At 34.7% G+C, this 12,944-nt stretch overlaps 1 protein-coding gene across 1 annotated transcript; it reads right to left on the bottom strand.

Annotated features, from left to right (window-relative positions):
- Window positions 1–540: 540 nt before the first annotated feature.
- LOC103426781 (NEP1-interacting protein-like 1) lies at window positions 541–2,995 on the bottom strand. The gene is made up of 5 exons (XM_008364857.4): window positions 2,196–2,995; window positions 1,465–1,643; window positions 1,206–1,289; window positions 924–1,091; window positions 541–819 (listed from the first exon to the last, which is right to left on the bottom strand). The coding sequence occupies exons 1-5, from the start codon at window positions 2,347–2,349 to the stop codon at window positions 697–699; spliced, it is 708 nt and encodes a 235-aa protein (XP_008363079.2). The 5' UTR covers window positions 2,350–2,995; the 3' UTR covers window positions 541–696.
- Window positions 2,996–12,944: the final 9,949 nt, after the last annotated feature.

Below are 12,944 nucleotides of genomic sequence, written 5' to 3'. Positions count from 1 at the left end.
CACTACAGTTGAGACCATGCTAAAATAGTTATTGACATCTTTACTTTGCAGACAAAATCTGGCATTCGAATTGAAAATTCATATTTCAGCTCGAACTCAGATAGACCGTTATAAATGTGTCAAAATTCTATGGTTCTGCTAGCATTTTCCAAGATCTTGCATTTAAGAAATCTCGATTATCTCATACTCCAAATCACCATAGAAATTTCATAAATGTCTTGTAAGAATAAAATAGCAGTACAACAATGTCCTTGCAGTACCAAAAGAGGTACAGTGATTCACTCCAGAACTCACCTATCTAGAGTTCAAGGACCAGTCAATTTAGACCACTCAAATTGAATCCAACGGTCTCATTAACTTATTCTGCTGGCTCACCTCATACAAACTAAGAGCTCCGATTTCTCTTTCACACAAACCAAAGATCCAGATTTTCTGATTCTTAAGCTCTGGACGCTAAGGTCCTGAGAGGATCCCAGATTCCCAAAAGGGTGCTGTAAAACTGTAAAAAGTAGGGGATATTGTGCAATAAAAACTTAAAACTACCAAAATAAAAAAAATTTATACATAACTCACAGTGTAGCATGAAACTACTGGAGCAGCCTGGTGAATAATAATACAGATGAAAAGGGTACAAAATTTGTATAGTCAATAAAAGAACATTTACTCATATGGTAATTTACAAGAAGATCATCAGATTCACAGATCCCTTCTGCAGAGAGGGCATGAGCCATGGCTTAGGAGCCACTTATCTATACAAGGCAGGTGAAACATGTGATGGCAGTGTGGCAAGCTTCTTACTGTCTCTCCAATCTGAAAATCCTGATCATGTAAACAAAATTCACGATGTCAATCACTAAGTTCGAAATTGAGACTAATTCTATCGCTTATGAGCGAAAAAAGATGGTTTCTTTAAGATTTTTTACCTGAAGACAAACTGAACAGGAGACTTTCTCCCCCGAAGCATCCACATTGTTGTGGCAGGTAATTTTGATCTTCGGGATCTTTTCAACTGAGTCTCCGGGCAACCCTTTGGAGCTGCCGGTGTCGAAGATGTTGGGGATCTCATCAAAGGTTGATTCCACAGCACCCATCTGGATAAAGAACGACGAAACGAATAGTAAATTAGTAATTAGCAAGCACATGAATGAACCTCTTGGAGTTTATGTTGCCTAACATAAAAACTGGCATCTAAGCATTGAAATTACCTGACTTTGCACTGCACTTAACATGGCTGGGCCAATCCGCTCGCGGACTAATCTACCGCTTAGGAGACTAGCAATGACATCAATCTGCATAGATTACACGAAAACACGAATTAGTCATACTGGCATTTGCTACTTAATTAAACCTTTGGAGATCAAATACACCAACTCAGGAATTCTAAAGAACCAAACATTTGGGGCATTTGGGCGGCGACCACCTAACCATATAAATATTGGGGTCCCCAAAATCTTAATTGCTCACCAAATACAGAAGACACCCAATTCCTGATTCATCTGATTGCCAAAGAACAAGGGAAGATTCAAACACTTCAATTGAAAAAACAGCTCCTGATATTGCTCCAACTGCAGCTCCTCTCACAAATCCACTCTCAGTTTCTTGCCCTATCAAAGCTCCAGTCATTGCTCCTAACGTGCTGCCCACTGCACACAAAAATTGCCATTTCCATTAGTCAAAATATAACATAACGTACAGCCTTCCTTCTCTGTATTGTTCCAATTTTATCGGATGTCCCAGAAGGGACAACCTAACATACAGTTCTTAATTTCAAAACACGCTATGTTCCAAGGATCCAGAGACCAAAAAAAAAAAAAAAAAAAAGAAAAGATGAACAAGCTTTCCCAAAAGAACCCTTTTGTCAACAAGTAAAGTTTTGAACTTTGATTGGAGCTAGAATTTAACAAAACAATGGCATACGAAATTCAATTCAATTCTCCAACAAAATTCAGGAATCCAAATGCATGCAATCATTAATTTCCTCTGTCACAGAAATAGAGACCCAATTGATCTTTCCTGCAGAAATTAACAATCCCAAGAGCCAAAATCCAATCATTGCAAAATATGCCATATACCGACATCAAAAAACACAGAAACAGATCAAAAAATCAACACCCTTTAATGCATTAACAAAAGAAAGACAGAAACTTTCGACGAACAAGCAGAACCCAATTCAGAAAAAATAAAATAAAACGAACCTAATGCAAAGAAGAAGGTGAAGATCGCAGAGAAAACGTTCCCGAGAACCACAGAGACGGCGAAGTTGCAGAAATCCTTGACCCGTTCGACGAAATTCCCCAACGAAAACGAATAGGAAGGAGACAAATGAGATGGGTGCGCAATAAAATCCATTGCTGTTTGCGTTTATAGCAGAAGAACAAGGCTTTTGGATTTGTAGCTGAATGTCTGTTGAGTTTAAAGCAAAAATATGAACGAATTTAAAACCCTTTTCAAAGCTTTGAATATCTCCCTCTATATAAATATGTGTATATATATATATTTATATACAAAGGGAAGATGGATGGAAAGGTGTATTGCTTAGTCCGTAAGAGAAGAAGGGAAAATGAAAACCACATCAACCAACTCGCATTTAAAGCTCTCTTATTTTTTTTCTCGTTTGACATAAATCTCTCTCTGTTTCTCTCTCTATAGCTTTCTCTCTCTAGGTCATTAAGCTCTGTTTTTCTTCCATCACAGCTATATTTGCTCGTGGATCAAAGAAAATATAGCCCTGGTAGAAAAAGAGTGGTAATTTTGGTTTCAGAAAATACATGAGAGAGAGAGAGAGAGAGAGAGAGAGAGAGAGAGAGAGAGGATATTAACTTTAAGAAGCTTCTCCTTTGACAATTGATCAAGCTGTTCAGGTTGTAAAATCGTCCCACAAAACTCGTCACTGCAAGTTTATTTTTAATTTTCCATCACCCGTTTTTCAACCAGGATAGACGAAGGAAGGAGAGAGTCAAGGATGTGGGGTTGGTTTTTTGTGAGATTTGGTGCCAAATTGATTGGTCATCGCTGAGATTTTGTTTTAATAATTCCAGTGTAGGCTAAGGCAACGATAATATCTTCTTATTCTCGCAATATTTTTTTTAGATCACGAATTTGTGACACTATTTTTTCTACATAATTTTTTACACACTTTTTTTTTTTTATAAAACTCACTATATAAATGTATTTTAAAGGCTCAAATCGTATGTCTTTTATATCTTCTCTCAAATATCATGTTTGCCAAAATCACCCAAATATGAAACCTTATAATCGCTGGATTTGACTAATTTTTTGTAAAGATAATTTATAAATTATGTTCTAAAAAGCCTCATATAAACGTGTGTCAAAGTTGTATAAAAAAATAAAAACTAACGAAAAGTCTAAAAAAACTTATCTTTTAACGAAAAGTCATTTTTAAAGGTATAGTGAATGGTGCAAGTTAAAGATAAAAATGTAGTTTTTCGTTAAAAGTGAACAGTACCGGGAGTGTTTTATTAAAACTTCCTAAAAAAATGATGACATGGATCTATTCTTTTTAAATTTGTTTTTTAAATGTTATTGAAAGTTTAGGTTTGATCAGGGTTGCTTTGGTTAGTAGGTTTTCCCAAATATGGTATGTTGCCAAGAATTCCTGCCTGCCACCTCAAAATGGAAATACTATTACAATGTTGGTTTTGAGTGGAGTGAGTAGGTCTTCAACCAAAACGAAACCAAACAACAGATAGGTACGTTTTAACTTAATATTATTTTAGATTCAATTGAATAGAAACAAAAAACTTGGCAGATTGAGGAATGTTCATACAAAATATATTAGATTTGTTTTATACAAGTGGGAAGGGTGATTTCTGCTATTGGATATACCGGATAAATTAATGTTCAAACAAATAAAACTGTAAGAAACTGCTGAGATGTTTATAATTTAATTGGTTAAAAAGTATTCATCTTAGCATCCGAGATTTTAGGTTAGGATTTACATTTTTCTAATATCACTTGTACGAGAGAGTAAGTTTTGGTGCGATGAAAAAGTTGTTCTTTTGCGACCGAAAAGTTTCGAGTTATGAAAACAATATCTTTGCAAAGCAAGAGTGAGATTGAATACAATAGACGTTCCTCTCAATCTTCGCAAAGTGGATGTTCTTATTGGCTTAGAGTCATCCTATTTTTTAATATCAATTTTATAAAAAAACTTTTAATGAAATTATATTTATATACCTGTTTTCTCCTTCAACACTCGTGTTTTCATTTTATTTTTCTCATTTATTTGTATCTACCTCTTATTTATTTTTATTTATTTATTCACTTCAATAGCTAGATAAAAATGAGAAAAGCAACAAGGAAAGAAAAAGGGTGTAAACTACAAGACAAAAAAAATTATATTAGATTTAGCTCAAAGAAAAGAGTGATGCAATTTGTACGTAAGAGTCCAACGAGTCATTCAAAATGTTCAACTTTGGCCAAGCAAATGATAAGCGGTGTGGCTCTGATGGGTTCAAACGAAGCTACCTCTCGAACTCAGTTCAAAACTTGAAATTTGGTGTCTGTTAAAACTTGAATCCTCTATATGTGCTGCGTGTAGTAAAGAGTCTCACGCATGCAAATAAATACTAGCTAGCTTATAAATTGAGCTTGTGTGAAGTTCATTTGAACCTAATTGAATGTCGAAAGTATTTCAAAATATCTCATAAGTAATTGAACTAGGGATGGAAAAATATCTTGAAAATCCCGATCCCAACCGAACCTGAACTGAAATTATCCTGAAATTTCCCGAAATTTTCGATTTTTGAAAATTTTCGGTTCGGTTATTATACCGAACCGTCCAGTTCGGTTTGGTATTCAGTCTAGCAAGGATTCGAACCCCTTATCTCCTCTTGGGATTCATGGAACTTCACCATTGAGCCAACTCTCGATTGTTGAAATTATAATACAGAAAATGTATTTATATGCTTAATAACCATTAGTTACTTATACTTAACCATTGAGCCAACTCTCTCTCTTATCTCTCAAATGAATCTATGCGCCTCTCTCTCTCACACTCAAACTCTAACCTCTCGGATCTAACCATTGAGCCAACTCTCTCTCTTATATCTCAAATGAATCTCTGCGCCTATCTCTCTCACACTCAGACTCTCTCTAACCTCTTGGATCTCTCTACACTCTATCATCTCCTCCTCTGCTATGTCATCATCCTTGGACTCAACCTCGAATCGTCTCTGCACTCTCTGCTCTCCTCCTCCTCCCTTTGTCACAAACTCAACACGTCGGCCGTCGAGTCATCAACCACTACACCATATATTGTAGTAGTATAACAAGAAGGAGGAACATTCTACTTTTGCAATTTTATTACGTCATTTATTGACTTTTATACGCTAGAAATGCACGCATAGCAGTCTTATTTGACAACGTGGTTATAAGCTTTTGTAAATATAAAATATCTACTTGACCAAAAAAGAACTTCTGAGAACCATCTGATCAAATTACGCGGTTGGAAGAAGAAAACCCATTTTTCTGAAAAAGTATACAATTGAATTAATTAAGGCGACTGCTTCTTCTTGCTCTTCGAGGCATGCATGGTTTTTCCCATGCTGACCATCCCACACCCTTCTAGGCTCCCAGTTAAACTTAGAGCTAGCTATATATTGGACCTTGAGTGTGTGTCGCTTATGTTTGCGTGAATGACTTTTAACTTTTAATATTATAATTATGTACTTTATACATCGCATCAATATTTAACGTTGTAACTTATAGACGTGAACGATTGTACTTACCATTTAAACGGCTTTGACTACTTATTATACATTCATTATAATTTTAAGGGAAGATGAATACTACTATTCAAAAGTCCTGTGTCATGTTCAATTTTGTAGATTTGCAATGGCAATGGACAACAATATTGTAATCATTTTGAAGTTGCAGTCAAGAAAGTTTGAAGTACTTGATGAAGCTAGAACTTTCTTTTCTTCTTTGCCTTCACCACACGAATAAATTATTAAGATCTATAAGTTCGTATGTTCTAGCTTCATCAGAGCACTCAATTATTGCTGAAGATGCACATAAGCTGATGCAATACATATGCTATATTAGTTAGTTCTTATATCATTCTCAAAAGAAAGTCCATATGACTTAATATTGATGTAGTACGAAATGGGGTAAATATCTAGGGGTAGGCTTGGTAAACGGGTCGTGTTAGTCGTGTTCGTGTCGTTTTCGTGTAACACTTGTTATCTTAACGGGTCGTGTCGTGTCACACCCGTTATCTTAACGGATCCTTAACAGGTCGTGTCACTTTACCCAACGGGTAAAGTGACCCGACCCGTTATGACCCGTTATGACCCGTTATGACTCGTTAAGAAAAATATAATTTTTTTTCTTAAATTTGCACATACCACACATTGCCACATAAATATTACTTCAAAACATTTAAACACATTTGTCGTTTAAGTACTACATCTACACTCGAAAATAAGAGCCTAATAAAAAAATAATACATACACTACTAATCTATTACAAATTTTAAATGTGTAAGGATATGCAAAATGAAACAGTTTTTGTTTTCAAGGTTGTGAAATCTTTCTCAAAAGTTTAAACCTCAATTTACAAAATCCTCGATTTACATCGATCATCATGAAATTGCATTGGAACTTTGGCTTGATCTATTGCCTTCAAGAGTTATGTTGATGATGTTTTCAATAAGGTTTTCCACGTCATAACTATCTTCTGCATAAACTAAGCATAGAAAAACCAAACATTAAAAATCATTCAAATTATGAGAAGTTTACCAAAATAATTATGAAAAAAAATAAAACAATAGTACTATACCATACTTTTATTAAGTATAAACATAAGATTTTGTGGTATCCACTAGTGTAAATATTTTAAATTGAAGATCGAATTCAATCATTGTATTCATATAAGGTCAAGGAGTGTAGTTGTAAAAAATCATCAAAATCGGAGTTAAATTAACCGTTAAATCGTGATTTTTCGTTTATAACCGTCGAAAAGTTTTGTCCCGTTACGTGCTCTCTGAATGTTTGTTTTTTGCAATTTTTGGCGTATGCGATCTCAAAATATATACAAACATGTTTGACGGTTGGATCATTGAAACTAGTTTCGTAGAATGAGTATCCCATCAAAACAATAGATTCACTAATACTTAAGAGTTTATTCATACTTTTATTAAGTATAACATAAGATTTTGTGGTTTCCACTAGTGTAAAATATTTTAAATTGAAGATCGAATTCAATCATTGTATTCATCTAGGGTCAAGGAGTGTAGTTGTAAAAAATCATCAAAATCGGAGTTAAAATGACCGTTAAATCGTGCTTTTTCGTTTATAACCGTCGAAAAGTTTTGTCCCGTTACTTGATCTCTGAATGTTTGTTTTTTGCAATTTTTGTCGTATGCAATCTCGAAGTATATATAAACATGTTTGATGGTTGGATAATTGAAAATAGTTTCGTAGAATGAGTATCCCATCAAAACAATAGATTCACTAATACTTAATAGTTTATTCATACTTTTATTAAGTATAATATAAGATTTTGTGGTATCCACTAGTGTAAATATTTTAAATTGAAGATCGAATTCAATCATTGTATTCATATAGGGTCAAGGAGTGTGGTTGTAAAAAAACATCAAAATCGGAGTTACAATGACCGTTAAATCGTGATTTTTCGTTTATAACCGTCGAAAAGTTTTGTCCCGTTACTTGATCTCTGAATGTTTGTTTTTTGTAATTTTTGACGTATGCGATCTTGAAGTATATACAAACATCTTTGACGGTTGGATCTTTGAAACTAGTTTCGTAGAATGAGTATCCCATCAAAACAATAGATTCACTAATACGTAATAGTTTATTCAAACTTTTATTAAGTATAACATAAGATTTTATGGTATCCACTAGTGTAAATATTTTAAATTGAAGATCGAATTCAATCATTGTATTCATATAAGGTCAAGGAGTGTAGCTGCAAAAAAATCATCAAAATCAGAGTTAAAATGACCGTTAAATCGTGATTTTTCTTTTTATAACCGTCGAAAATTTTGTCCCATTAATTGATCTCTGAATGTTTGTTTTTTGTAATTTTTTACGTATGCGATCTCGAAGTATATACAAACATGTTTGACGGTTGGATCTTTGAAACTAGTTTCGTAGAATGAGTATCCCATCAAAACAATAGATTCACTAATACTTAATAGTTTATTCATACTTTTATTAAGTATAACATAAGATTTTGTGGTATCCACTAGTGTAAATATTTTAAATTGAAGATCGAATTCAATCATTGTATTCATATAAGGTCAAGGAGTGTAGTTGTAAAAAATCATCAAAATCGGAGTTAAATTAACCGTTAAATCGTGATTTTTCGTTTATAACCGTCAAAAAGTTTTGTCCCGTTACTTGCTCTCTAAATGTTTTTTTTTTTGCAATTTTTGGCGTATGCAATCTCGAAATATATACAAAAATGTTTGACGGTTGGATCATTGAAACTAGTTTCGTAGAATGAGTATCCCATTAAAACAATAGATTCACTAATACTTAAGAGTTTATTCATACTTTTATTAAGTATAACATAAGATTTTGTGGTATCCACTAGTGTAAATATTTTAAATTGAAGATCGAATTCAATCATTGTATTCATATAAGGTCAAGGAGTGTAGTTGTAAAAAATCATCAAAATCGGAGTTAAATTAACCGTTAAATCGTGATTTTTCGTTTATAACCGTCGAAAAGTTTTATCCCGTTACTTGCTCTCTGAATGTTTGTTTTTTTCAATTTTTGGCGTATGCGATCTCGAAATATATAAAAATATGTTTGACGGTTGGATCATTGAAACTAGTTTCGTAGAATGAGTATCCCATCAAAACAATAGATTCACTAATACTTAAGAGTTTATTCATACTTTTATTAAGTATAACATAAGATTTTGTGGTATCCACTAGTGTAAATATTTTAAATTGAAGATCGAATTCAATCATTGTATTCATATAGGGTCAAGGAGTGTAGTTGTAAAAAATCATCAAAATCGGAGTTAAAATGACCGTTAAATCGTGCTTTTTCGTTTATAACCGTCGAAATGTTTTGTCCCGTTACTTGATCTCTGAATGTTTTTTTTTTGCAATTTTTGGCGTATGCGATCTCGAAGTATATATAAACATGTTTGACGGTTAGATCATTGAAACTAGTTTCGTAGAATGAGTATCCCATCAAAACAATAGATTCACTAATACTTAATAGTTTATTCATACTTTTATTAAGTATAATATAAGATTTTGTGGTATCCACTAGTGTAAATATTTTAAATTGAAGATTGAATTCAATCATTATATTCATATAAGGTCAAGGAGTGTAGCTGCAAAAAATCATCAAAATCAGAGTTAAAATGACCGTTAAATCGTGATTTTTCTTTTTATAACCGTCGAAAATTTTGTCCCGTTAATTGATCTCTGAATGTTTGTTTTTTGTAATTTTTGACGTATGCGATCTCGAAGTATATACAAACATGTTTGATGGTTGGATCTTTGAAACTAGTTTCGTAGAATGAGTATCCCATCAAAACAATAGATTCACTAATACTTAATAGTTTATTCATACTTTTATTAAGTATAACATAAGATTTTGTGGTATCCACTAGTGTAAACATTTTAAATGGAAGATCAAATTCATTACTTGTATTCATATAGGGTCAAGGAGTGTAGTTGTAAAAAATCATCAAAATCGGAGTTAAAATAACCGTTAAATCGTGATTTTTCGTTTATAACCGTCGAAAACTTTTGTCCCATTACTTGATCTCTGAATGTTTGTTTTTTGCAATTTTTGGCGTATGCGATCTCGAAGTATATACAAACATGTTTGACGGTTGGATCATTGAAACTAGTTTTGTAGAATGAGTATCCCATCAAAACAATAGATTCACTAATACTTAAGAGTTTATTCATACTTTTATTAAGTATAACATAAGATTTTGTGGTATCCACTAGTGTAAATATTTTAAATTGAAGATCGAATTCAATCATTGTATTCATATAGGGTCAAGGAGTGTGGTTGTAAAAAATCATCAAAATTGGAGTTAAAATGACCGTTAAATCATGATTTTTCGTTTATAACCGTCGAAAAGTTTTGTCCCGTTACTTGCTCTCTGAATGTTTGTGTTTTGCAATTTTTGGCGTATGCGATCTCGAAGTATATACAAACATGTTTGACGGTTGGATCGTTGAAATTAGTTTCGTATAATTCGTATCCCATGAAGTTCAATGGTGTGTGTGTGTATATATATATATTTATTTATTAAGTAGATTTAAATCTATTTATTTTGTATGTATAATTATTATAGTTTTTAGGGGTATAAAATTTAATATATATATAATTATAGTTAATATTTTGGGTATAATTATTATAGTATATATAATTATTATAATTATTATAGTTAATTTAATATATATATATATATATAATTATTATAGTTTTTAGGGGTATAAAATTGTTAAATTAATATATATAATTATTATAGTATTTTTTTAGGGTTATAAATTATTAAATTAATATTCTGCTTATCGTATATCGTGTTACCCACGTGTATACCCGAACAAACCAGTTATCTTAACAGGTGCTTATCGGGTTACCCGATAACGACCCGTTTCGTTATCGTGTCGACCCGAACACCTGTTAATTTCGTGTCGTGTCGTGTCGGGTTATCGGGTCATGTCAGGAATTGCCAGGCCTATCTAGAGGTGTGCTATCTACACACCCTGTGGATGCAAATTTTCTCCTTTTCGATCTTGGACGATTTTGCACCTACAAAACAACTAGCATCTTAGGTTAAGGCCAAGAGCCTCACGCGCCCACGATGAATGGGGGGGGCTTTGGCCGAAGAACCTCCGATGCCAAAGTTAGAATTTTAGAGAGAAATAGTGTTTAGAATATTTGAGATTTTTTGTTAGAGAATTGGAACTAGTGTTTTGTGAAAATGGGACCCAATTTATAGGAGAGGAAATGGTGATTTATTTTGGGGGGTTATGGAGATAATGGGCTAGTTATTTTGGGGAGTTATGGAAATAATTGGCTAATTAATTAGCAAATAGTAATAACCTAATTAACTAGCTATTTGAATGTCATAAAAAGGGGGAGAAAATGGCAGCAACAAACAGAAAATAAAGGGCATGGCCGGCCCTAGTGGGTTTTTGGTTATAATTTGGAGGTTTAGTTGATAATTAAGGGATTGATTAGGTAATTAATCCCTTAATTAGTCAATTTTAGGAAATATGAAAGGAATAAGTATATTATTTAGCTAATTGATTAGCTAAATAATGAAATGGGAAATATATGAATAAATTAGGTTTTAAGTTGATACCTATTTTGGGCACTTTTGACTTGGTTGAAGGATAATTGTCTGCTGATTGCACGTAGGAATCCCGGTATACCTCAAGGGTAGTTTTGTCTTTTTTTTGTCAAAAATCTACGTGTCGCCTTGTGATTATTTTTGGCTCCACAAATGCCCCCACACCTGTTGGGCTGCTTGTAGGAAAGGGCAACAGGTGTAGAGATTTTCTTGCTTTAGGAAACTTAAGACTGTTTCCTATTTTGATGTTGATTCTCTCTTTAAATGGAAATTAGATCCTTCTAGGAAAGGGAAATAAATTTCTCTCAAAGCCTATTTAATTCCACCTTAAGTGGGTTATTAAATCAACTTTGGAGAGCGATTTATTCTACCCAACAAGAGACAGAAAGTTAGAGGATATTTGTTCCCCCTCCTCTAGCAATCTTCTACATCTTGCCCGTGCAAATGACCGTCTTTCGTTGATTTCTTCGTCTTCTCCGTGCCTCACCGATGTAAGAAAAATTTAATTTTTCTTGCCTTCTTCTTGGATAGTGCTATTGCAGGGCAGTCGTCGGGGTGGTGCGGCACGTCTGCTGGTAGGGGCCAGGAGTTGGCTTGGCATGGGTTGAGGAGATGTCGTGGCAGGGACCACTGCTTGGGTAGATTGGCTTGGCTTGAGCCAAAGGCAGCTTGTGCAGCTGGGGTCGATGATTGTGGCGCTGGGGCGCAGTGCTAGGCGAGCCGCATGGCTCATGTCCTTTGGGCTCTTGGACCTGACTCGGGCCAGGCTGACGATTGAGAGAAATAAGGAGATTGCGGGTCTCATGGGCTGCTGGAATGTTGGGCATGCAGGCCTCCTGCCTGCTGGAATGCTGGGTTGAGCTCCCCTGCTGAGTACCACGAATGTCGTTGGTTGCTTAGTCCTCTTTGCTGAAAGAAATGTGGGCTGCTCCAGAAAGAGGAGGTAAAGAGGATCAAGGCGAATGCATTGGCTCGTCTGATCGCTGTCGTGGAGCTTACTATGAATGAAGATGGAAAGAAGAGATATTCCCCGCCTGCTCATGAGATGCCAGTTAAGAAAAAACTAAAGACTTCTTCTGCTGCTCATGAGGGTCCGCTTGCTACCGAGAGGTATGTGATTGACATGACTTCTTCCAATGGGAAGAAAAATAAGGCTGCTAGATCTGAGCATGTGGCGTCTTCCATGTTGAGAAAGGCTAGTACAATTGTGGATAAGATTGCTCAGCGTAAAGGTTTTATCATGCCCCCAGTGCCGAAGTCTGTACCAGGACGTTCTTTGGGAGCCAAGTCCGGTTCACCTTTGTAGATACTTGCTATTATGAAGAGTGGTAAGGTGGACTCTGTTGCTAAAGTGGCGCCAAAGCCTGCTCCTTTTGCTGCTGAGATTGATTCGCCTCTGATTCAAGATCGTAAGCTTGCAATTTCTGAGATTCGTTTTGCTGCTTATGCTAAGAAGGGAGTGGATGAGCTTCTCTATTTCTCCAGAAGACTTGCTTGCTTTTATTTTTAAGGCTTCCATTGGTGAAGTAGTTGGAGAAGTTAGTGCCCAGACTGGGGCAGCTGGGGGTGAAGCGCCGGATGAAGGTGTGGCGACTGAGTAGTCATGGGATGTCCAAGCTGAT

The sequence above is a fragment of the Malus domestica genome, chromosome 02, assembly GCF_042453785.1.
Source record: "Malus domestica chromosome 02, GDT2T_hap1".
Classification (NCBI taxonomy): Eukaryota; Viridiplantae; Streptophyta; class Magnoliopsida; order Rosales; family Rosaceae; genus Malus; species Malus domestica.
Note: the sequence above shows the minus strand (reverse complement) of the source record. Positions and strands in the feature narration are given on the sequence as shown.

Excerpts from the sequence above, each read along its gene's own strand:
- LOC103426781 (XM_008364857.4), bottom strand. The coding sequence starts at position 2,349 with ATGGATTTTATTGCGCACCCATCTCATTTGTCTCCTTCCTATTCGTTT. Across the intron at positions 1,644-2,195 it reads CACCTTCTTCTTTGCATTAG|TGGGCAGCACGTTAGGAGCA; the intron begins GTTCGTTTTATT and ends TTTTGTGTGCAG. Across the intron at positions 1,290-1,464 it reads TTGGGTGTCTTCTGTATTTG|ATTGATGTCATTGCTAGTCT; the intron begins GTGAGCAATTAA and ends TAATCTATGCAG.